The sequence below is a fragment of the Phyllobates terribilis genome, unplaced genomic scaffold (genome assembly GCF_046119375.1).
Source record: "Phyllobates terribilis strain yellow unplaced genomic scaffold, ASM4611937v1 Scaffold_1__5_contigs__length_1240528914, whole genome shotgun sequence".
Taxonomy (NCBI): domain Eukaryota; kingdom Metazoa; phylum Chordata; class Amphibia; order Anura; family Dendrobatidae; genus Phyllobates; species Phyllobates terribilis.
In genome coordinates this window covers 1,129,504,053-1,129,531,139 of record NW_027362761.1, presented here as the reverse complement: position 1 = coordinate 1,129,531,139, position 27,087 = coordinate 1,129,504,053, and the positions used below count along the sequence as shown (strand labels likewise).

General features: G+C 42.8%; 1 protein-coding gene across 2 annotated transcripts in view; it reads right to left on the bottom strand.

The window, feature by feature from the left end:
* Positions 1 to 312: 312 nt before the first annotated feature.
* LOC141161747 (uncharacterized) overlaps positions 313 to 27,087 on the bottom strand; it is a 192,366-nt gene continuing 165,591 nt past the window's right edge. For both annotated transcript variants that reach the window (XM_073647014.1, XM_073647023.1), the window contains exons 21-23: positions 5,338 to 5,417; positions 2,378 to 2,519; positions 313 to 2,294 (exon numbers count right to left, since the gene is read on the bottom strand). In XM_073647014.1, coding sequence (XP_073503115.1) covers positions 2,271 to 2,294; positions 2,378 to 2,519; positions 5,338 to 5,417 — 246 coding nt within the window. In that variant the 3' untranslated portion in view covers positions 313 to 2,270. The remainder of the gene's footprint in view (positions 2,295 to 2,377; positions 2,520 to 5,337; positions 5,418 to 27,087) is intronic.

Genomic DNA, 27,087 nt, shown 5'->3' with positions numbered 1-27,087 from the left:
AGCCTGCAAAGTCTGCATCTGCAGTGTGCAATTAAATAGGCTGCTGGTTGCCACTGTTTATCATCCATTTACAACCAACCAGATAGGTTGAGGTCACTTGGAAATTAAAAAGGATATTTGCATTACAGTGCTGAAAAGGGGTTCAATAAAATCATAGGAAATATCAGTTAGAAACTTTTTAGTGTTGTGATTTGCACAAATTATTTTTTTTAGAAATATTCGGCCAAGCCAGTGAATTTAAATTTCAAATGATCCATTTGTCTCAGCATAGACAGAACAAGAAAAGAGGACAAAACCAGCACACAGAGAAAATTTAAAAAATGTATTTTTATTTCACAATGAAACTAGTACAGTACCCTCCACATCTAATATACTTTATTTTGAAATTCCACACTATTTTCAAGGTCTCTGTTTTCTGCTTGTAAATGAAAACATTCTTGTTCGATTGGCTGAAAAACCATACATAAATAGGATAACCTCATGGGTATATAATTATATCTCACATCAAAAAACCCATAAAAAATAGCCTTTACTAGATATCATTAAAATATTGCCTTAAAGCACACAAACAAATACTGTGTAACATAGAAATAGACATAAAATTTGTGAAAAGATGATCAAATGCTGTTAGCTCAGATGGATATATAGAAAGACATCAAGCTATAGGCTATAACGTCTAACAAGACGACATGTAGTCCAGAGAGACCCAACTATTCAGAGTCTCTCACAAAAGCCTGTTCTTATATAACAGTAATAGATCATAATAGCAAGATTAGCCACTAAGAGTACCGCTAGAATATATTACTCATTTATTTTGATTCAAAAAAGATCCCCAGTGGAGGCGACATCAGTACAATATAAGATGATTCCTGAATCCTCTAATTCATCTCAGCATATCACCTGTTAATGGGAGTATGCTTAATAACTAGCTGCAGTTAGCAGTATAATCACCAGGTGATAGTAGTACTCCAAAATTACAAACATATTTTTTTATGGTATTCATTGTATGGTGAAAATGAAAATTAGTAGAAAAAAATTTTTTTTTGCTTGTGTCACCATTTTCCAAAAACTGTAACATTTACATTTCTAGTTGATGGAGCTGTGTGAGGACTTGTTTTTTTGCGTGGAAAGCTATTGTTTATAATAATAACATTTTGATGTTGATACAACTTTTTGATTGCTTATTTTGTCGACTTCTGATGTTTACATTTATTTCCCGTTACAACTTTTACTCAACAGGTTAATCAATTTTATATTTTGACAGACCAGATTTTTACGTACGTGACAATAAAAAATATATTTATTTTTACTTATTTTATCTTTTAGTCCCACAAGCGATTTGAACCTGTGATCATCCAAATGCTTGTCCTTTAGTAATACTACAGTATTGCAATATACAGCAAAAATCATGATCTCTAATGAATGCCTACCACAGGCTGGTCTTCATGGGAGCAGTGTCATGGCATGTACAGGGGACTTTAGCAGACCACTGGCTACCATAGCAGCCCTTTACCAACTCACAATCGTGTCAGGAGGGGGCTGATGACCATTTGAAATGGCAAGTAAGTTTGCGTACTTCAAATGCCACTGTCAGAGATTGACTGCAGCATATAAGTAGTTAACAGCAGCGGGAGGAGCTCCAATGCATCTGGTGGTGTTAGAGGCAGAAAATGGCTATGTAATGAAGCCATTATCAACTGGAAAGATACAAGCTCAGTTCCTGTTTAATGTTTTAACTTGGATGCCAAGCTGTTTAGCTAAAATACTAATGCTTTGACCATTCAGATTGAGTTCATCTTGTGTTTCATGCTGTGGGTTTTGAGATGTTTGTAATTGCAATCCAAAAAACAAAAAAGCAAAGTTTTAGAAAATGTTTAGCTGTGGGAAAAAATAATTCCTATTCTGGAGGCAAAATGAATTAGCATGGAGTTTAATTTTTATCTTGTTCACAATGGGGTTCATTTTTCTTCCACTGTCCTGATTATTTTAAATATGGTTTGCAGAAATCCATACACATTTTCCAGAAATAACCCCACTCCAATATATGATGTTGATTTCCAATTGCAGAAATGTTTGTAGGAAATCTATAACATATGATCATACCCTTGCAGTACTTTACTATATCTGTATTTTTAAGTAAAATTAACTATTTTTACGTAAAAACATTATGTAACAATATTTTCATGTAAAAGTTTATAAAATGTACAATATTAAGAAACAATTATTTTACAAAGTTTCTGTATTTTGAAGTAGAAATTTCACATTCCACTTTACGTTGGCTTAGCAGCTGTAATCTGCAAATAAGAAAAAAAGCATACATCATTATTACAGGATGAATCGAAAATCATTGTATAAACATTTTTGGAATTTTTCTCACCAGTTTTAACATCGCTAATTGTTCGTCTGGTTGCTGCTGTTGAGTAATTATGATTCTGGAGTTCTGTTTTAATTTACTAAGCAAAACCTGCCATGCCTTTGGGATGCTTTTTCCTTTTAAATGGATACAAAAACTTGTCCATCTGGAATGTGAGAAGGATTTAGTTACTTACAGTGCTACTGTCTATTTACCCTAAATCAAAACTTTGCATTTCTGGTATAGTTTGCAGTCATTACCATAAGCTGTCAGTCGGTCTATGTGGGGAATAGTGTTGGGCGAACCCGAACAGTAAAGTTCGGCGTCCGTACCGAACACCTACTGTTCGGTCACAGACCACGAACACGGACTTCCAGAGGAAGTCCGTGTTACTGTTCGGGTGTTTCCCGCACTGTCACTTGCATGACAGCACAGGAAACACAGGCTCTGATCGGCGGTAATAGCATTACCACGATCAGAGCGCTGCGGCATTATGCTGACAGGTGTCAGCATGATGCCACAGCTGTGATAGTGACCTGGCGGTAAAAAGCTTACCGCGGGTCATAAGCGCCGGCTGATGGTACTATTGCCACCATCAGCTGGCACCTTCTGCCATAGGAAACAGCGAGCACAGGCTCCTCTGGATAGGAGCAGTAGTCTCCCATCCGCTGGTGCCTGTGCTGTGCTGAATGCAAAAAAAAAAGTTGAAATGAATAAAAAAAATTAAAATAAAAATAAAACACATTAGACTCACCTACACCTCGTCCCCGATGTTCGCTGCCTCTGCAAAAAATAAAAAAAACACCATATACTCACCTTACAGCTAATGCCTGAAGCCCACGATCACCTGTAATAAAGGTAAAATAATAAATCAAACTCATCCTTACCTTTCCAACGCAGTACAAATAATGAGTGTCCCACGAAGATCCCATGAACAGAGCGGCCACACTGTATGTGACTGCTCTGTTCATTTGCCGGCAATACACTGACTCAGTGTATTCCCGGCAAATGAGGCTGCGCATGCGCAGTGAGTATTTTCCCACGCTTGCAGTGAGTTAAACTCAGTTCAGCTCATTGCATGCGTGGGAAAATACTCACTGCACATGCGGTGACCTGATTTGCCGGCAATAAACTGAGTCAGTATATTGCTGGCAAATGAACAGAGCAGTCACATACAATATGGTTTGATATGACCAGTCAGAACCTAAATTTTATTTCTTTTGAGACATGCAAAGGTGGACTTGCTTTTGTGTTTTGCATCATTGTTCTGCATAACCAAATTTCTCTTAACATTTAAGGTAAAAAACCTAGGGGGGGGGGTGATTCTCCTTTATGGTTTTCTGGTAGAGTGCAGAATTCATGGTTCCATCAATGATGACAAGTCATCCAGGTCCTGTAGAAGCAAACCAACTCTACACCATCACTCTACCACCACAATGTTTGAAATGTGGTATGATGTTTTATGGTGGAATGTGGTGTATTTGAGGACATATTTTTTCCAAACATTTGCATTTTTTACTTATTCCAGGACATAATATAAAAAGGTCATATACATGTTTTTCTGGCAAATGCTTGGGGTGGAATATAGGAAAAAATATTTTTTATAAGATGGGGGTTCGTCTTATATTATGAATAGGTATCTTTCCTGGGGAGTGGTGGATCAAGGGATACTGGAGGCAGGGTCCTTCAGGAAGTTGGTGCTCCAGCAGCGGGGAGTTGCGGTGGCGGTGGAGCAAGATCACAGGGCCCTCCGTTCCCTCCCTCAGGAACCTGGCGGCTGCAGCAGAAGAGGTGAGATGGATGAGGCCTGGTGCCTGGCAGGTGGCCGGTTTCTAGCTGGGGGCCGGTGAGCGGCGTGCCAGAGTGGCGTGTGCGGCTTTCCAGTGTGCATGGCCATTTTCCTGTAGATCACAGCTTCAGGAAGATGGCCAAGCACACCGGAAAGCCGCACACGCCGCTCACCGGCCCCCAGCCAGACACCGGCCCACAGCATCTCACCTCTTCTGCTGCCACCGCCGAGTTCCTGAAGGAGGGAAGGAAAGGAGGGCCCTGCGATCCTGCTCCACCACCATCGCAACTATCAGGTAAGCTCTACGTTCGGAACATAAGACGCACCCCCCATTTTCCTCCCAAATTTGAGGGAAAAAAAGTGCGTCTTATGGTCCGAAAAATACGGTACATGGAGCAATTTTTGTTCAATGTCTTTCTTATTGTGGAATTGTTTACATTGACCTTAAAAGTGGTTGTTCCACGAACAAAGTATATTTTAATCAATAAATCTTGGAATAAAAAATAAGTTCCATAATTTGACAATTTGATGTGTGAAAAAAATTTCCTGTGCTAAGATATTCTTATAAATATGCCCCTGCTATGTACTGTAAACACATACAGAGTTGTGAAAAAGTGTTTGCCTCCTTCCTGATATCTTATTATTTTGCATGTTTGTCACATTTAAATGTTTCAGGTCACAAAAACAAATTAAAATATTAGACAAAGATAACACAAATAAACACAAAAAAAACTTTTTCACACAGGGCCCTGTAGGTTTGGATTTCTTTTTTCCTTAATAATAAAGATCTTCATTTAAAAACTACATTTTGTGTTTACTTGTGATCTTTGTCTAATATTTAAATTTGTTTTGTGATCTGAAACATTTAAGTGTGACAAACATGCAAAAGAATAAGAAATCAGGAAGGGGGCAAACACTTTTTCACACCACTGTACGTCTTTATAGAATCTTAAATGCTACCGGGGCCCATGCATCTGACCAAAATGCTGGTGGGGGCTTAGATCCAAATTTGGCACCTGGACCCATAGGACTCTAGTTACATCTCTGCTCAGACATAACAGTTTAAAACATAGCCAACATTTCTATTGTTTATATGGGAGGATGGGACATTCAGCGCTTACCAAAAGGAAAAATGTCTAAATGTAACACAACAAGTGCTGGATGTGCAAACTTCAAAATGCACATAGTACTATACCTTGTATTATGCAGTTTTAATAAAAGAGTCTTCATCTCCTCCTTCAGGGCCATCACAGCAATAGGAATGTTTTTTCTTGCCTAAGTACATAATAATAATTTTAATTTTTAATGTATACTTTACATTTCTAAAAGTAATATTATATTAATAGCAGCAGTGGAGGACACAGACAGTAAAGGGCCAATGTGCAGGATTTGTGTCAGGGTCCAACCTCCATCAGGCCCACCTGAAATTACATAAGTAAATATTCACACTAAGCAAATATATAAAATATGCTAATAAATTGTCCACACATTAACGCATTGTGCACTCAGACATAGTGCAAACATGCGCACAAGCACATATAAAATATGCACATACTCATAAAACGTGCATATACACAATGACCTTTTGTGTGAAGCACTTGTTCAGATGGTCAGATATTTTTTGGCTCATTCATTCAGAGTTGTAAGACCCATACCAATTTTATTTTTATGCAAGCTTTAATAAATAAGGTAGTAGTAAGTAAGGTCTTTATTTTTTGCAAGAAAAGCTATATTTTTTAACCCCTTTACGACTAATGACGAACATAGCACGTCATAAGCGGGTGTCAGTTCCTGCATCGTGACGTGATAGGTCCATCATGGATTTAAACTGTGTGTACACAGTGACAGTTCCGTGCTGACAGCTGTCACTGAGAGGTGCGGAGACCCATGTAATAGGTAGTGTTGAGCCACCCCCGTAGTGTTCGAGTTCGGTTCGGTTCGTCGAACACCCGTGTATTCGCCGAACTGTTCGTCGAACTGTTCGTCGAACACCTTCGAACACCGTTAAAACCAATGGCAGGCAAACAAAAACACATAGAAACACATAGAAAACACCTTCAAAGGTGTCCAAAAGCTGACAAACTGCTCAGAAGACACAACTAACACATGGAAAAGTGACAAGTACATATAGTCATGCGAAAAGAAAAGAGGTGGAGGAGTAAAAGGAGGGGGAGACACAGATATAGGCATGTCATGCCCTTCTAAAATCCAAAAAGTGAGAAGCCGAGACGGCCAGTCCGCTCCTGCCCGTGCCACTTCCGTGTCGCCGGGTTTGTGCCAGAGCCGCGGTGAACCCTGACGGCCAGCCCCCCTCTCCCAATACTGGTGCCTGTCCGCTGGTGGGTCGAGAGAGCCCCCCTGTGGTGGAGGCAGCTCTAAGCTTTTTAATTTAAATTGTCCCTCTAATTTGAATGAATACACTTTAAATCCATTTACAAGGATCTATTGGAGGGCAAGTCTCATGCCAGCAGCCGCGTAATTCCAGCTCCAGTAGCGTCCACTAAAGCTGCTGCAGTTAAAAAGCTTTTATAAGGATCGAGCTCGGCTGTCCACCGCAAGGCATCCTAGTGCCAGTCCCAGCCCCTATGCCTTGGGGTGCCTCCTGATGCTCTTCACTAAGTATCCCGTGGTCCCGAAGCATTTCCTTTGAAAAAATTAAGTGTCCAAACTACAGGTGGTGTAGCTTGCTTAACAGCCGGGATAATCCGCTGACTAGCAGACACTGCTACTAGGCACAAAGTATTTCCTGGGCTAGATGCAGTTAAAAATTTGTAAGTAGATACTCTCGTTGGATGCTGAGAAAGCATTCCATAGAGTCTCCTGGCACGCCATATATGATTCTCTTAAAAAGCTTGGGGTAGGGGTCTAGGGGACCCTTTTATAGCCAAAATCACGGCCCTGTATCACAATACGTCACCTAGGCTGAAGATAAATGGAACTGTAGCACCGAGGGCTCGGTTGCTACAGACGTATTGCACCTCACCCAGAGGTGTGATATCTCACTCTCAGATAAGGATGGAGTGTGGATCAGGACCCGACACCTGCATGCATTACACCACATTGCCGTGGGGCAGGGCGACCAATATGCCCCTGAGATGGGCACGACAGTCCCTGTCCCTGGCTGGAGTGGGGGGAGGGAACACTGAGGAAGGGGAACCCTGCAGTGCAGGAGCAGGGAGGAAGCAGTTCCTGGGTGCATTGAGAAGGGAGTATAAAAGGTGGGCACCATCTTAGTTCAGTGCAGAGAAGTCTGAGCAGAAGTGGCAGGGAGCAGGGGCTCTGCATGAGCTCTGCTCCGGAGGCGGGCCTAGTAACAGAGGCCCAGGCCTGCAAGAGGGAGAAGGAAGGAAGAGGAGCGGAGAAGGCTCCAGGAACGAGGAATGAAGGGATCCCAGGGGTGCGGACGGGCGAGTCGCCACCGCACGCCCGAATCCACCTGCGTGGAGGGGTCAGGCCAAAGGGGGAGACCGGTCCCCGAACTAGTGGAGGCAGGAAACGACCCTCAGCTAGAAACCGGAGGCTCTGACATTTTATGTGGCGCAGCCCCTTGCTCCACCCGCTAGGAAGGCACCACATAGGGTCAGGGAAACTGGCGCCAAGTTTACCAACAGGAGGCCCGAGGCAGCCGGACAGAAGTGTTGGTAAGAAAGGCCAGACAAAGGACACACAAAGGGGGTCCTGTGAAGCGCTCCAAAGTTATCTGGGAGTTGTCTGAGCCCCTCACCTGGTGAGCACAGTACGACGTGGGCAGCCGTTACCTGCAGACGTGGTCTGGATAATAAGAACTGTGAGTAAAGACCCTGAACTGCATCACTGACTCCGTGTCGTTACTGCTGCTGCCCTGCACCATCACCCCCATCCTCCGCATACACTGCCCTGAGGCTATACTCCTCCCGTGGGGAGTTATGCTACGCTCTGCTGCACCCACAACACCAGCCTTAGCGGTCTGCCCTGTAGCGGCGGTTCACTCTGACCGCAATCCACGGGTGGCGTAGTCGGACATTTAAACATGAAAACCACATAAATAGTTCCGCCACTGGTTTGACCGCCCTGAGCCACGGAACCGGATCGCCGCCACGAAGACTACAACCACCAGCATCCACCAAAAAGGGTCCGGCTCCGGGTGTCCCAAGGCCCAGGGGGTGCGTCAGAACATTTTCATCACCTTTCACAATCACCAATGGGACAAGGCAGGGATGTCCTCTGTCCCCTCTCTTATACATCCTAGTGACGGAGCACCTGCTCTCATCAATTCGCCATAACCCCAATATTAGGTGGATTGAGGTGGGAGGCACCGAGTACAAGTGCTCTCTATTTGCTGATGATGTCCTAGTATATATCACTCAATCACATATATCCATCCCTGCTGTTATGGCTGAAATAGATCACTTTGTTACATGGTAAAATTTTAAAATCAATGCAGCGAAGTCTGAGGCCCTCGATGTCTCCCTCCCTAAATCCATATAGGATTCCATCCAGTCCAACTTTCCCTTTGCCTGGCCCTCACAGGGTATCAAATACTTAGGAATTCCTATTCATAGAGACCTCTCCCATCTATGTTATCTTAATTTTGGGCCCTTTATTGAACAATTCCATACAGACCACGGTTGGCAAGTTAGAACTGTAAGATTCACTACGTGAACCACTGGTGTTTTGTGGAAAAGCACATGTACACCGCGTTCCAAATTATTATGCAAAAAGTGTTTAGGAGTGATAAGGGAAGAATTTGTTTGTTTGTCAGTTAAACTCATTGATGGTGATGTGTGTCAGGGCTCTTTATATCACTGTAATAAAATTGCAGACACCTGTGCTAATTAGTTTGGCAGGTGTGTCCAATGAAAGGCAAGACTACTTAAGAAGGCTCTCTCACATTATTAAGCAGCCTACATTTTCTGCCAAAATGGGAAAGAAAAAGGATGTGTCGGCTGCTGAGAAGCAACAAATTGTGGAGTGTTTAGGTCAAGGCATGACTACAATCAACATTGTGCGATGATCAGGATGAAGTGTCTTGGCAATCAAGAAGTATGTAGCTGATTCACAGTACACACGTGTGCGTGCTGATAAGGGCAAATTGAGGACTCTTTCCTACAGGCAATTACGTCAGGTTGAAAGAGCAGCGGCAAAAAAGCCTTGTCATAGCAGCAGACAAGTTTTTGAAGCTGCTTGTGCCTCCAACGTCCCCCGAACAACAAGATGCAGGGTCCTTCAGAGGTTTGCAGCTGTGCATACGCCATCCTGTCGACCTCCTCTATCCACTTCACACAAGCAGAAACGGCTCCAGTGGGCCAAACATTACATGAAGACTGATTTCAAAACTGTTTTGTTCACGGATGAGTGCCGTGCAGCGCTCGATGGTCCAGATGAATGGAGTGGAGGATGGCTGGTTGATGGACACCCCACGCAAACACGGCTACAGCGCCAACAAGGAGGAGGTGGAGTAATGTTTTGGGCTGGAATCATGGGGAGAGAGATTGTCGGCCCCTTTAGGATCCCTGAAGGCGCTAAAGATGAACTCCATAATGTATGTGGATTTTCTCAAACAGCACTTCCTGCCATGGTTCAAGAAGAAGAACCGTGTATTTCACAGCAAGATCATTTTTCTGCATGATAATGCACCATCTCATGCTGCACATAAAACATCTGCATCTCTGGCTGATATGGGCATAAAAGGGGACAAACTTATGGTGTGACCCCCATGCTCCCCTGACCTCTACCCCATTCAGAACCTTTGGAGCATCATTAAAAGGAGTGTCTATGATGGCGGGAGGCAGTTCACATCTAAGCAACAGCTCTGGGAGGGTATTCTGTCCTCATGCAAAACAATTGAAGCAGAAACCATCCAAAACCTGACAAATTCAATGGACGAGAGAGTTCAGAAGCTCCTTTCGAACAAGGGGTCCTATGTGAAAATGTAACATCACCTAGAATAAAGTTTTGAGTTGAAAACTGTTTGATTTCAGTTTCTAACAACCTGCTAATGCTTATAATTTCAAAAATGACCATTTTTTTGGTCTTTATTAAAATGAAAAGGTTGATCGAAAAGTTTGGGGGATCTAAGAGTGTGGCAACCCAGTAGTCATGATTACTTCGAATTCTGACAATATGAGGGTCATGCTGCAGGTAGTGCAGCAAGAAGGCACTTATATGTCTTGCGCATCTCGGAGCCCCAAAATTATTTTCCGGGCTAGATGCAGCTAAAAATTATTTTTAATTTTAAATCTGGTGAAGCTTATTATAGATGGCCTAATAGGATCAGTGCTGCACACTGCTACAAAGCCCAAATTATTTTCCAGTCAAGATACAGATAAACATGATTAGTAATTTGAAAGCTTAAAACGGTTGGTAGGGTGATTTTAACCAATCATCAAGCTTTTACTCTCCCCAGGATGACACAGGGGTAGAAAAGTCGTTTCGGATCCATGATTTGTTCATCTTTATGAACGTGAGTCTGTCTACATTATCAGTGGAGAGCCGCGTGCGCTTATCTGTCAGCACACCACCAGCAGCGCTGAACACACGTTCAGACAGAACGCTGGCTGCGGGGCATGACAAGATCTCCAAGGCGTAAGTGGCTAGCTCCGGCCATTTATCCAGATTGGAAGCCCAAAAAGAGCAAGGGTCCAGTGACACAGTCGTGGCTTCAATGTTTACTTGGAGATACTCCTGTACCATCGTCTCTAGGCGTTGACTATGTGTCAGACTTCTTGTCTCCTGTGGCCTTGCAAAGGATGGGCTAAAAAAGTGGTGAAATGATTCCGCAAAATTGATGTTACCAGCAGATACTGTGGTTCTGTTACGGTTTGAGTGCTGAACACTTGACGGTCCCACGGTTGGCAAGTTGGAACTGTGAGATTCACTACGTGCACCACTGGTATTTTGTGGAAAAGCACATGTAAGATTCTGCAACAGTCTCTGCTGATACTACTGCATGCGTGCATCCCTTTCTATGGCAGGAATAATTTCTGCAAATTTACTTTTGTACCGGGGATCTAACAGTGTGGCAACCCAGTAGTCAGGATTATTTCTAATTCTCACAATTCGAGGGTCATGTTGCAGGTAGTGCAGCAAGAAGGCACTCATGTGTGTTGCGCATCCAGGAGCACCAAGTCCCTGTTGTGTTGGTGGCGAGGTAACAATCATGCTTCCTTCCTCTGTCCTCTCCCCCCAACCTCGCACAACAGAAATGTGATCAAGGTCTCCCTCATCTAATGAGTCTTCCATCAGTTCGTCCTCCACTTCTTCCTGGGCTCCTGCACCTTCCTCACTAGTTTGGCTGCTACCATGCGCCCTGGTAAAATCATCTCCCCCACCCTCACATGCCTGCCGCCCTGGTGCTGCCGACCGTCTGGACCTTGCAGATGTTAGCCCTTCCGCATACAACTCCTCCTCCTCTACTTCCTCCACCTCCTCTTGTGCCACCACCTGACTCCGAATTCTGTTTAACATGTGCTCCAGCATGTAAATCACCGGAATAGTCATGCTGATAATGGCATCGTCAGCACTAAACATCTTCGTCGCCATTTCAAAACTGTGCAGAAGGGTGCATAGGTCCCTGATCTGAGACCACTCCTCCAGCGTGATTTGCCCCACCTCTGAATCTCGTTGGCCCAGGCTATACGTCAGAACGTATTGCACCAGGGCTTGTCGGTGCTGCCACAGTCGCTGCAACATGTGCAGAGTTGAATTCCACCGGGTAGGCACATCGCATTTTAGCCGGTGAAGTGGCAGGCCCAACGACTTCTGTAGAGATGTAAGTCGCTGAGCTGCGGGATGCGAACGGCGGAAGTGAGCACACAGCGACCGTGCCCTCTGCAGAAGGCCATCTAGTCTGGGATAGTGGGCTAAAAATTGCTGGACAACCAGGTTCAACACGTGAGCCATACAAGGCACGTGTGTGACATTGCCCCGGCGAAGGGCCGCACCCAGGTTTGCAGCATTGTCGCACACGGCCTTCCCTGGTTTCAGGTCCAGTGGAGACAACCATTCATGAAATTGGTTCTCCAGAGCTGACCACAACTCCTCAGCTGTGTGACTCACATTTCCCAGACATTTCAATGTAAAAACCGCCTGATGACGTTGAGCCCTACTGCCAGCATAGTAAGGAGGTGTGCAGGATCCCTTCTGCGCAGTTAGAAAGCTTGTGGCATGACCAGACAGGCTTTGGGTGCAGGTGGAAGACCAAGAGGAGGTTGAGGAGGCAGAAGCAGTGGAGGAAAAATGACATAAAGAGGATTGACGCACAACTCGTGGGGACGGCAAGACTTGGACAGCAGCCCCTTGTCCTGCTGTCACCATAGTTACCCAGTGCCCAGTCAGCGACATGTAACGCCCCTGTCCATGCCTACTCGTCCAAGTGTCTGTGGTGAAATGCACCCTGTCACACACAGAGTTTCTCAAAGAAGCGGTGATGTTGTGTGCGACATGCTGGTGGAGCGCAGGCACACCTTTCTTTGAGAAGTAGTGCCGACTGGGCATCTGGTACTGGGGCACTGCGACGGACATAAGGTCTCGAAAATCCTCTGTGTCCACCAGGCGGAAAGGCAGCATTTCTGTAGCCAAGAGCTTGCAGATGGTGAAATTCAACCTCTTAGCTTTCTCATGGCTAGGAGGAAATGGTCTTTTACTTGTCCACATCTGAGGGACCGAGGGCTGGCTATTGTGCTTAGACGGGGTTGATAAGGGTGTCCCCGGCAAACTGCCGGTCTGTGAGGAAGATGCAGGCGGACATGTTAGGTTGCCTTGATCCAAAGGTGGTGCTATCGATGTCGGACAGCGCTCAAGACCAGCTGGTGTTACCACCTCCAAAGAAAATGATGACCTGCCAATCACGCTGGCTGTTGCGGGTAAAGAGGTGGCAGGTCTGCGCCCCAAAACAGGTGTGACTGCTGTCCCCCCAGTCACAGAGGATGAAGAGGCCGCGGATGCACAAGATATGGCAGACGGTGGTTGGCCCGGCCGGCTAGACCGCATTGTAGCACACTGAGCTTCCCACTGCAACTTATGCTTCATGTCCATGTGCCGGTTCATGCATGAAGTACTCAAACTATGTATTTTTTGGCCTCTACTTAGCTTTTGCTGACAAATGTTACAGATAACACGAGTTGGGTCATCTTTATCGATCTGAAAAAATGCCCAGGCTATGCAAGGGTTAGCACCCATGCGACCTGAAGAGCCACCACGACTTGTGGTGAGAGGCAGAGTTGTGTTTGAGGATGCAGTTGTTGACGTGCTTCCAGTACTACGTCTCTGTCCAGGAAGGCGCAACCTGACCTCGTCGTCACTAGCATCTTCCTCCACCTCCTCTGCTGACCTCATCTCTTGACTGACTGTGGGTTGACAGTAAGTGGGATCTCCGACCTCATCATCATCACCCTGTGCGTTATCACACCCGTCGTCCTCAGAGCCAACCTGTTCCTGCCCTGACAAAAAACTAAAGTTGTCGCTCCAATCAGGTATTTGAGTCTTATCATCGTCTTCCTCATTGTCTCCACCAACAGGAGTTACAGTTTGGGAATGAGGGTCTACATTATGGTCAGAACCTTCTGCGTCTGGTCCTGGATCCGACTCATAAAGATTCTGGGCATCAGTGCAGATCATTTCCTCGTCTGGATTCACAGAAGCGCTGGAGTCGACCTCTGATTCCCAGGCTATAGTATGAGTAAACAGCTCTGCAGACTCAACCATCTGTTCTACCTCATACTCAGACGGGCAGCTGGAGATTTGGGAGCTGTGAGGAAGCAAGTGCGATTTGGGTGACACCTTTGAGGACTGGAGTATTTGTGATGTTGAAGTTGATGTGGAGGAGAGCCCACTTAAAGGAGCACTTGATATCCGTTGAAGCACCTGCTGTTTTTGTGCCTCATCTGGAATTTGTAGCGATTGGCGTGGCCGTAAGAAAGGGATCTTATCACATTGTCCGCTAAAAGAAGTAGACATTTTAGTTTGGCTGGAAGATGGTCTTTCTTCTGCACCTACCCCACGGACACAACCTTTTTTCCCCTTCCCAACACGCCTATTCCCCTTTCCACCAGCAGCAGGCCTTTTTCCACTCATTTTGGTGGTTAACTAATTCACAACTCTGGAGTTGTTTGCATAAAAAAACAATGGATGGTAACCGAGCAGAGCTGAGTGGCCAAACTGTGGTATTAGGCCAAAACTATTGGCTGGGTTAGATGCAGAAAAAAATTATTTTTAATTTGCAACCTGATGGAGGTCAGTATAGATGGACTAATAGACCAAGTCCCAAACACCGCTAGAAGCCCAAATATTTTTTCAGAGCTAGATGCAGAAATTTTTTTTATTAAATTTGCAACCTGCTGGAGGTCAGTATAGAAGGACTAATAGAACAAGTCCCACACACTGCTAGAAGCCCAAATATTTTTTCAGAGCTAGATGCAGAAAAAAATTATTTTTAATTTGCAACCTGATGGAGGTCAGTATAGATGGACTAATAGACCAAGTCCCACACACTGCTAGAAGCCCAAATATTTTTTCAGAGCTAGATGCAGAAAAAAATTATTTTTAATTTGCAACCTGATGGAGGTCAGTATAGATGGACTAATAGACCAAGTCCCACACACCGCTAGAAGCCCAAATATTTTTTCAGAGCTAGATGCAGAAAAAAATTATATTCAATTTGCAACCTGCTGGACGTCAGTATAGAAGGACTAATAGAACAAGTCCCACACACTGCTAGAAGCCCAAATATTTTTTCAGAGCTAAATGAAGAAAAAAATTATTTTTAATTTGCAACCTGATGGAGGTCAGTATAGATGGACTAATAGACCAAGTCCCACACACTGCTAGAAGCCCAAATATTTTTTCAGAGCTAGATGCAGAAAAAAATTATTTTTAATTTGCAACCTGATGGAGGTCAGTATAGATGGACTAATAGACCAAGTCCCACACACCGCTAGAAGCCCAAATATTTTTTCAGAGCTAGATGCAGAAAATTTTTTGATTCAATTTGCAACCTGATGGAGGTCAGTATAGATGGACTAATAGACCAAGTCCCACACACTGCTAGAAGCCCAAATATTTTTTCAGAGCTAGATGCAGAAAAAAATTATTTTTAATTTGCAACCTGATGGAGGTCAGTATAGATGGACTAATAGACCAAGTCCCACACACTGCTAGAAGCCCAAATATTTTTTCAGAGCTAGATGCAGAAAAAAATTATTTTTAATTTGCAACCTGATGGAGGTCAGTATAGATGGACTAATAGAACAAGTCCCACACGCTGCTAGAAGCCCAAATATTTTTTCAGAGATAAATGAAGAAAAAAATTATTTTTAATTTGCAACCTGATGGAGGTCAGTATAGATGGACTAATAGACCAAGTCCCACACACTGCTAGAAGCCCAAATATTTTTTCAGAGCTAGATGCAGAAAAAAATTATTTTTAATTTGCAACCTGATGGAGGTCAGTATAGATGGACTAATAGACCAAGTCCCACACACCGCTAGAAGCCCAAATATTTTTTCAGAGCTAGATGCAGAAAAAAATTATATTCAATTTGCAACCTGCTGGAGGTCAGTATAGAAGGACTAATAGAACAAGTCCCACACACTGCTAGAAGCCCAAATATTTTTTCAGAGCTAAATGAAGAAAAAAATTATTTTTAATTTGCAACCTGATGGAGGTCAGTATAGATGGACTAATAGACCAAGTCCCACACACTGCTAGAAGCCCAAATATTTTTTCAGAGCTAGATGCAGAAAAAAATTATATTCAGTTTGCAACCTGATGGAGGTCAGTATAGATGGACTAATAGAATGATGCTATGCCCAAAAGATTTTACTTCACTAGGTGCAGTAAAAAAATTGGTATTCTATACACAGGTGGTATATCTTGCAACACAGATAGGCTACTCCACTGACTAACACACTCTGCAATAGGCCAAAAAGGATTAGCTTTGCTAGATTCAGCCAAATGCTGTGAAAAAAACTTGCACAGCACTGGCACAGACCTGCCTGGCAAAAACTGATAGGAACTGATGTAACCTAGTCCTGAAAAGGACTCCAATTACAATTAGTCTTTACTCCCACAATCTATCTATTTAAGAGCACAGACCTGCCTGATAAAAGTCGTAGGAAATGCTGTAACCTAGTCCTTAAAAGGACTGCAATCACAACTATTCCCTACTCCCAAGCTATCTGTATATTTGTGCGAAAATTGGCTTGAAATTAACAAGGTATAGCGCACACAGCAACAGCGGTGCCGTCTAACACGCAGCTGCAGCAGTGAGAAAATGGTGGCGACGGGGAAAATGGCTTGGTCTTATAGGGCAAGGACATGTGACATACACTGCCAATCACACATGCCCTTGCTTGTGTGAAAAAAAGCACTTCGCTCCGTGTGTGCGCTGCTGATAGGCTGACAGATTGCACCTCCCCACTGCAAATGCGGGAAAGAGAAAAAAAAATGGAGATCTTCATTGTTCCTGCAGAGATCCATCCCCTACCCCTCCCCCCGCCCCGCTGTACACTCAAACTGCGTATTAACATTAATTTTCATCATTACTGAGAAAAAATCCAGTTATGATTTTGGTGCACGAACAGTTATCGAACATAACCTCGAACAGCCGAATTTTTCTCAAATTGTTCGTGTTCGCCGACCGGCTCGAACACCGCCCAAAACAGCTCGAATTTGAGATTGGCGAACAGTTCGAGTAGAACAACGCTCATCTCTAGTAATAGGTCCCCGCACTCAGATCGCTGCCACAGGCAGGGTGTAACAGGTGACGTGCCTGTGTAATCACACAGGTCTCATGCATTGCAGTGCTGGTGCATTGCAATTCATGATGTAAAAACAAAAATAAAACAAAAAAAGTACACACATTTGGTATCGCCATGTCTGGAACGACCTGACCTACAAAACTGTCCCACTAGTAAACCCCTTCAGTAAACACCATAAAAAAGTGGCAAAAAACTATGGTTTTTCATCATACTACTGGAGAGAAAGTGGAATAAAATGCGACCAAAAAGACAAATGTAAATAAAAATGGTATCGCTGAAAATGTCATTTTGTCCCGCAAAAAAAGCAAGGTGCCATAAAGCTCCATCAGTGAAAAATAAAAAAGTTATAGCTCTCAGAATAAAGCGATGCAAACACAATTTCTTTCTATAAAATAGTTTTTATTGTGTAGAAGTGCCAAAACACAAAAAAATTATATAAATGTACACTGCTCAAAAAAATAAAGGGAACACTCAAATAACACATCCTAGATCTGAATGAATGAAATATTCTCATTGAATACTTTGTTCTGTACAAAGTTGAATGTGCTGACAACAAAATCACACAAAAATCATCAATGGAAATCAAATTTATTAACCAATGGAGGCCTGGATTTGTAGTTACCCCCAAAATTAAAGTGGAAAAACACACTACAGGCTGATCCAACTTTGATGTAATGTCCTTAAAACAAGTCAAAATGAGGCTCAGTATTGTGTGTGGCCTCCACGTGCCTGTATGACCTCCATGCCTGGGCATGCTCCTGATGAGGTTGCGGATGGTCTCCTGTGGGATCTCCTCCCAGACCTGGACTAAAGCATCCGCCAACTCCTGGACAGTCTGTGGTGCAACGTGACGTTGGTGGATGGAGCGAGACATGATGTCCCAGATGTGCTCAATCGGATTCAGGTCTGGGGAAAGGGCGGGCCAGTCCATAGCTTCAATGCCTTCATCTTGCAGGAACTGCTGACACACTCCAGCCACATGAGGTTTGGCATTGTCCTGCATTAGGAGGAACCGAGGGCCAACCACACCGGCATATGGTGTCACAAGGGGTCTGAAGATCTCATCTCGGTACCTAAAGGTAGTCAGGCTACCTGTGGCAAGCACATGGAGGGGTGTGCGGCCCTCCAAAGAAATGCCACCTCACACCATTACTGACCCACTGCCAAATCGGTCATGCTGAAGGATGTTGTAGTCAGCAGATCGCTCTCCACGGCGTCTCCAGACTCTGTAACATCTGTCACATGTGCTCAGTGTGAACCTGCTTTCATCTGTGAAGAGTCCAGGGCGCCAGTGGCGATTTTGCCAATCCTGGCGTTCTGTGGAAAATGCCAAGCGTCCTGCACGGTATTGGACTGTGAGCACAACCCCCATCTGTGGACGTCGGGCCCTCATACCACCCTCATAGAGTCGGTTTCTAACCATCTGTGCAGACACATGCACATTTGTGGCCTGCTAGAGGTCATTTTGCAGGGCTCTGGCAGTGCTCGTCCTGTTCCTCCTTGCACAAAGGCGGAGGTAGTGGTCCTGCTGCTGGGTTGTTGCCCTCCTACGGCCCCCTCCACGTCTTCTGGTGTACTGGCCTGTCTCCTGATAGTGCCTCCAGCCTCTGGACACTACGCTGACAGACACAGCAAACCTTCTTGCCACAGCTCGCATTGATGTGCCATCCTGGATGAGCTGCACTACCTGAGCAACTTCTGTGGGTTGTAGAGTCCGTCTCATGCTACCACGAGTGTGAAAGCACAACAAACATTCAAAAGTGACCAAAACATCAGCCAGAAAGCATTGGTACTGAGATGTGGTCTGTGGTCCCCACCTGCAGAACCACTCCTTTATTGAGGGTGTTTTGATAATTGTCAATAATTTCCATCTATTGTCTATTCCATTTGCACAACAGCATGTGAAATTGATTGTCAATCAGTGTTACTTCCTAAGTGGACAGTTTGATTTCACAGAAGTTTGATTTACTTGGAGTTATATTCTGTTGTTTAAGTGTTCCATTTATTTTTTTGAGCAGTGTAGTATCTCTGTAATCGTACTGACTCAAAGAATTAAACTGCCTTATCACTTTTATCACACGGTGAATGGCATAAAAAACAAACAAACAAATAAAAAAATCCTGAATTGTTGTTTTTTGTTCATTCTGCCTCCCAAAAATCGTAAGAGAAAGCGATCAAAAAATGTTATGCGTTTGAAAATGGTACCATTAAAAACGTCAACTTGTCCCGCAAAAAACAAGCCCTCATGTGACCATCGGCAGAAAAATTATAGCTCTCAAAATATGGCGATGCAGAAACTTTATTTTGCAAAAAAAAGCGGCTTCTAGTGTGTGACAGCTTACAAATATAAAAAAAAATACAGTTGTGCTCAAAAGTTTACATACCCCTGCCGAATTTTTGCTTTCTTGGCCTTGTTTCAGAGAATATGAATGATAACAAAAAAACGTTTTCTCCACTCATGGTTATTGGTTGGGTGAAGCCATTTATTGTCAAACTACTGTTTTTTCTCTTTTTAAATCTTAATGACAACCAAAAACATCCAAATGACCCTGATCAAAAGTTCACATACCCCCGTTCTTAATACCATGTTTTGCCCCCTCTAACATCAATGACAGCTTGAAGTCTTTTGTGGTAGTTGTGGATGAGGTTCTTTATTTTCTCAGATGGTAAAGCTGCCCATTCTTCTTGGCAAAAAGCCTCCAGTTCCTGTAAATTCCTGGGCTGTCTAGCATGAACTGCGCGCTTGAGATCTCCCTATAGTGGCTCAATGATATAGAGGTCAGGAGACTGAGATGGCCACTCCAGAACCTTCACTTTGTTCTGCTGTAGCCAATGACAGGTCGACTTGCCTTGTGTTTTAGATAGTTGTCATGTTGGAAAGTCCAAGTACGTCCCATGGGCAGCTTCCGGGCTGATGTGTGCAAATTTGCCTCCAGTATTTGCTGATAACGTGCTGCATTCATCTTTCCTTCAACTTTTACCAAGTTTCCTGTGCCTTTGTAGCTCACACATCCCCAAAATATTAGCGATCCACCTCCGTGCTTTATTGTAGGAATGGTGTTCCTTTCATCATAGGCCTCGTTGACCTCTCTCCAAACATAACATTTATGGTTGTAGCCAACAAGTTCAATTTTGGTCTCATCACTCCAAATTACCTTGTTCCAGAAGTTTTGAGGCTTGTCTCTGTGCTATTTGGCATATTGTAGGCGAGATACTTTGTGGCATTTGCGGAGTAATGGCTTTCTTCTGGTGAGTCGACCATGCAGCCCATTTTTCTTCAAGTGCCTCCTTATTGTGCATCTTGAAACAGCCACACCGCTAGTTTTCAGAGAGTCCTGAATTCCAGCTGATGTTATTTGTGGGTTTTTCTTTGCATCCCAAACAATTTCCAGGCAGTTGTGGCTGAAATTTTTGTTGATCTATCTGACTGTGGTTTGTTTTTTATAGAGCCCCTGATTTTCCATTTGTTAATCACAGTTTGAACTCTTCTAACTGGCATTATTAATTCCTTGGATATTTTTTTGTATCCCTTTCCTATGTTATACAGTTCAACTACCTTTTCCCGTAGATCCGTTGACAATTCTTCTGCTTTCCCCATGACTCACAATCCAGAAACGTCAGTGGCGGGATGAAAGATGCAAGAGTCTCTCTGGATCCCAGAAACTCACTCAGCTTTTATGCACACACACTGGTTACAAGCAAACAGGTCACAGGTGAGGATGTTACCTTTAGTAGCCATTCAAACCCATTTGTGTCAAATTCTGAGCATGTTATCAGGCCAAAATCACCAGGGTATGTGAACTTTTGATCAGGGTCATTTGGATGTTTTTGGTTGTCATTAAGATTTAAAAAGAGAAAACACAGTAGTTTGACAATAAATGACTTCACCCAACCAATAACCATGAGTGGAGAAAAAGTTTTTTGTTATCATTCATATTCTCTGAAACAAGGCCAAGAAAGCAAAAATTCTGCCGGGCTATGTAAACTTTTGAGCACAACTGTATATAAAATTGGTATCGCTGTTATCACACCGACCTGAAGAATAAAGTAATCTAATCACATACAGTACAGACCAAAAGTTTGGACACACCTTCTCATTTAAAGATTTTTCTGCATTTTCATGACTATGAAAATTGTGCATTCACACTGAAGGCATCAAAACTGTGAATTAACACATGTGGAATTATATACTTAACAAAAAAGTGTGAAACAACTGAAAATATGTCTTATATTCTCGGTTCTTCAAAGTAGTCACCTTTTGCTTTGATGACTGCTTTGCACACTCTATGCATTCTCTTGATGAGCTTCAAGAGGTAGTCACCGGAAATGGTTTTCACTTCACAGGTGTGCCCTGTCAGGTTTAATAAGTGGGATTTCTAGTCTTATAAATAGGGTTGGGACCATCAGTTGTGTTGTGCAGAAGTCAGGTGGAAACTCAGCTGATAGTCCTACTGAATAGACTGTTAGCTGCTTTTTTCTTGCCATAATACAAATTCTAAGTAAAGAAAAACAAGTGGTCATCATTACTTTAAGAAATGAAGGTCAGCCAGTGTGAAAAATTGGGAAAACTTTGAAAGTGTCCCCAAGTGAAGTTGCAAAAACTATCAAGCGCTACAAAGAAACTGGCTCACATGAGGACCACCCCAGGAAAGGAAGACCAAGAGTCACCTCTGCTTCTGAGGCTAAGTTTATCCAAGTCACCAGCCTCAGAAATCGCAGGTTAACAGCAGCTCAGATTAGAGGCCAGGTCAATGCCACACAGAGTTCTAGCAGCAGACACATCTCTTCAACAACTGTTAAGAGGAGACTTTGTGCAGCAGGTCTTCATGGTAAAATAGCTGCTAGGAAACCACTGCTAAGGACAGGCAACAAGCAGAAGAGACTTGTTTGGGCTAAAGAACACAAGGAATGGACATTAGACCAGTGGAAATCTGCTTTGGTCTGATGAGTCCAAATTTGAGATCTTTGGTTTCAACCACAGTGTCTTTGGGCGACGCAGAAAAGGTGAACGGATGGACTCTACATGCCTGGTTCCCACCGTGAAGCATGGAAGAGGAAGTGTGATGGTGTGGGGGTGCTTTACTGGTGACACTGCTGGGGATTTATTCAAAATTGAAGGCATACTGAACCAGCATGGCTACCACAGCATCTTGCAGCGGCATGCTATTCCATCCGGTTTGCGTTTAGTTGGACCATCATTTATTTTTCATCAGGACAATGACCTCAAACACACCTCCAGGCTGTGTAAGGGCTATTTGACCAAGGAGGAGAGTGATGGGGTGCTATGCCAGATGACCTGGCCTCCACAGTCACCAGACCTGAACCCAATCGAGATGGTTTGGGGTGAGCTGGACCGCAGAGTGAAGGCAAAAGGACCAACAAGTGCTAAGCATCTCTGGGAACTCCTTCAAGATTGTTGGTAGACCATTTTCGGTAACTATCTCTTGAAGCTCATCAAGAGAATGCCAAGTGTGTGCAAAGCAGTCATCAAAACAAAAGGTGGCTACCTTGAAGAACATAGAATATAAGACATATTTTCAGTTGTTTCACACTTTTTTGTTAACTATATAATTCCACATGTGTTAATTCATAGTTTTGATGCCTTCAGTGTGAATGTACAATTTTTATAATCATGAAAATACAGAAAAAATCTTTAAATGAGAAGGTGTGTCCAAACTTTAGGTCTGTACTGTATACTGCACGAGGAACGGTGTAAAAATAAATGAAACCAATTCTTGACCTGCTGTTAATTTGTTTGTTGATCGCAGTAAGGCTCGGCTCACATTCATCCGGCGCTCTGCGCTGGGCGCTTACACCGGGGTTTCCATGTAAATCTTTGAAATATGTGATTAAGACGGAACCCCTGACTGGAGATGCACTATAATGAGGCAGATGGAGGCACTGTGGACGCCGCCTGACCTATGATCCCGCGGTGTCCATCTTTTTAGGCATGCATAAAAGTACGGTACGCCACAGTTTTGTGCACCTCTCAAAAGAAGGACACCGCTGAACAGAGGCCAGACAGAGTCCAGAGTAACTCTGCTGCCTCATTATAGTTAACTGATCCTTCGGGGGTTTCCTCTGAATTATGACACTTGGAGATTTATATGGAAACCCCAATATAAATGCACAGCATAGAGCTCCAGATGAATGTGATCCCAGACGTTATGTAAAATGTTCCCAATAAAAGATTAAACTCAATTCACAAACAAAGGCAAGTCCTCACTCAGGTTCATCATCTGTTAACAAAAATATGGTGGGCTTCCACATTACTGGTAGCACAAAGGCTCTGGAAAAGTGACGTGGCTCCCACCAAAAGAATGCCACGGAAGTCTGATCTCCCAAATCCAAATGCCCCCCTCCTCCTGAGCTCCACAATGTGCCTAAACCGCAGTTAGCGTCCACAGCTTTGGCATTACTGTAGCGAGGAGAACCCACCTAATGTACGGGGTGAGTTTCTCCAGAAGCACGAGCCGGGCACAATGTACGGGCACTACACTGTACGGGAACTACAATGTACTGGGCACTACAATTACATATTTGCATTTTCACTTAGCAACATCCATTGCTGTTAGTTTCTGGAAAACACATGGAGTTAGAATCATCACTACACCAGTAGATAAATTACCGGAGTGGTGTAATTTCCAAATTGAGGTCAATTGAGGGGGGGTTCTTCTCTTCTGACACTTAGGGGCTCTGTATATGATGTCTGCAAACTATTCTACAAATTCTGGGGTTCATTTTCTCCTGTTACCTTTATGAAAATGAAAAATTGGGGGCTAAAACAATATTTCTGGGGAAAAAATGTAATTTTAAATTCTCACAGTTCAATGTTTTAAAATTCTCTGAAGCACCTATTAGTTTAAGATGCTTACCACACCTCTAGATAAATTCTTTGAGGGGTGTAGTTTCCAAAATAGGGTTTCCACTGTTTAGGCACATCAGAGGCTCTGCAAATGTGACATGGCGTCTCCTATCTATTCCAGACAATTTGAACTCCAAAAGTCAAATAACGCTCCTTCCCTTCTGAGCCCTGCCGTGCGCCCAAACAGTAGTTTTCCCCCACATATTTGCACAACAACTTTTGAGGTCCATTTTCTCCTGTTACCCCTTTGAAAATAAAACAATGGGGGATAAAGTAAAATTTTTGTAAAAAAAGTAAAATATTCATTTTTCCTTCCACATTTCTTTAATTTTTGTGAAGAACCTGAAGGGTTAATAGACTTCTTTAATGTGGTTTTAAGCACATTGAGTAGAGCAGTTTTGGGGTATTTTCTGTCAAATAGGCCCCTCAAAGTCAAATGTGATGTGATGTAAAAAATGGTTTTGTAAATTTTGTTTTAAAAAAGAGAAATTGATAATAAATGTTAACCTTTCTAACTTCTTAACAAAAAATGTTTTAAAAATGATGAAGATGTAAAGTAGAAATCTGGTAAATGCTATTTATTAACTATTTCATGTGGTATAACTCTCTGATTTAAGAGCAGAAAAATTTTCCGTCTGAAAATTGCAAAATGTACACATTTTTTGTCAAATTTTTTATATTTTCATAAACGCAAATCATGTCGACCAAAATTTATCACTAACATGAAGTACAACATGTCACGAAAAAATAGTCTCAGAATCACTGGGATATGTTAAAGCGTTCCAGAGTTATTTCCACAAAAAGTGACACTGGCAAGACTTGGAAAATGAAACTCGGTTATTAACGTACAAAGTGGCTTGGTCCTAAAGGGGTTAAGTAACATTTCTCCAAACATATATGCAAACATTACATTTGTGTTAACTTTTTTATGAATTTAATAAATATAAAAAAAACAATCTCACCGATGTCTGTTAATGATCTGTTCACTGTATTGGGGATACCAAGTACTACATGTCCATATTAGCTGTTTATTTCTCATATTTATTTTTAAAACGTATATAAAGTATGCAATTATTATAAGTGAATAATGAAAACAAAAATGTGACTTTTATTTCATCCCTAATATTCAGGTAGATAGATTGTGTATTTGTATATAGATGTGTAACTCTATGTACTAATACAGTCCTGTAAAGAACAGCAATACCATTTACATATTTAGGGTTCGCTCTCACTGGCATATAACTCAGATGAGTGCTATCTGATGTTTTATCAAATAGCACTCAACCAAGTGCTATACATATATGGGGCAGTAACCAAGAGAAATTGCCGAATGTTATGTCCAAAAGGATATCATATGACACATAAGGTATAATAAAAAACCTTTATTAAACTATGGTTACAGTGGTAAAAGAGCACAAAAGTGCCCGCATTCATGAAAAATATATACATACAAAAGGCATCACATCATTTCTGGTCGGGGTAACTATCTTGAAAATGTGAACCGATTTATCGACTCCAAATTACAGCCGTTGGTTGAATTATTACCTTCCTTCACCAAGGACACGAGTGATCTCCTAAGAAAAATTGACGGCCTTCACATCGACCCAGATACACTTTTAGTTGCATGCGATGTTGAGTCCTTGAATACTAGTATTCGGCATACAGATGGGATTCAGGCAACGCAATTTTTCCTACATACCTCTTCTGTGTCTCCTATCATGAGTGGGTTCATCACTCAGCTTTTACAATTTACCTTGTCGCATAATTTTTTTCTATTTAAAGGGTCCTTCTACCTGCAGCTCCAGGGTACCGCCATGGTGGCATCCTTTGCACCATCCTATGCCAACCTTTTCCTGGGGCTGTGGGAGAGGGACCTTTTCCTGTCCGATCAGTGCGCCGCAATGGACCGCGTCCTCTTTTGGACGTGGTACATTGATGACGTATTCTTGATCTGGCAGGGTACTGCGAATGACCTCGCTGCCTTTATGGGGCACCTTAATCAAAATTCCCTCAATATACATTTGACCTATCATTTTGATAGGGACTCCATTGATTTCCTGGATGTCAAAATTAAGAGAGACACTTAGAATTGCCTTCAAACTGATCTGTTTCGTAAAGAAACAGCGGTGAATTCGCTTTTGTTAGCTTCATCCTCTCATCCTCCCGCCATGATCAGGTCTATACCTGTGGGCCAATTTTTGAGGTTGCGTCGGATCTGTTCTGATGATATAGATTTTGAATAACAAACAATTGACCTTAAAAATAGATTTCTCAGTAGAGGTTACAGTCATCGCTCAATTAAAAGAGCATACAATAGAGCAAAACACACCTCAAGACATTCAACTCTATACTCCAACAAGACACCGACTTCTAATAAACATATCAGATTTATCACACAATATCACGGTCAGACTCGGCTGATGCGATATTTTCTGGAGAAATCTTGGCCAATTCTATTATCAGATCCAATTCTGTCCAACTATTTGGATTTAAAACCTAATATTACATTCAGGAGATCCCATAATCTACGCGATAACTTGGTGGATAGCCATTACACCAATGAATTGACCACATTTTTATCTAATTCTAAGCCATCTTATGGCTGCAAACCGTGTGGTAAATGCGTTGCATGCCCTAATGTTGCACGGGCCCAGTCATTTTGTAGTTCTGATGGACAGCTGACAAATCAGATTAAACACCCGATTTCTTGCACTACATCGGCAGTGATATACTATGCCACTTGCCCATGTCCATTGATTTATGTAGGTTTGACCACTCGCCAACTGAAGGTCCGTGTACGGGAACATGTCCTGGGCATAGTAGCAGCAAAAGAGATTAATGACATTTCCTTGTTGAAAACTCTCCCATGGCACTTTAAGCAACACCATGATTGTGATGCCTCTCTATTACGGGTAATTGGCATTGATCATATTATACCTAACATCAGAGGTGGTAAAGTTAGCAAGTCCTTGGCAAAAATGGAAACGAAGTGGATCTGGACACTCAAAACAGTTTGCCCTTTAGGCCTGAATGAAAATATCAGCTATGTCCCCTTTTTGTAAACTGGCGTTGGTCCTTGAACTGTATGTTTGTTTTTAATTGGTTTTAACATTTTATATTTTAATTTTATCATAGGTAACGTTCCATTCTATGTGATATTGGTTGGTGATGACCAGTCCTCCCCCCTTTTCTCAGTTATATCTCCATTAAGTTTTCTTTCAACCATGCGATGACGGACGTCTCGGGTTCAAGTGGCGGGTTCGCACGAAAATTATATTTGATTATCTATTGGAAATTAAGTTGACCTTATATGAACTTTTCTATATATAATATATATATTAT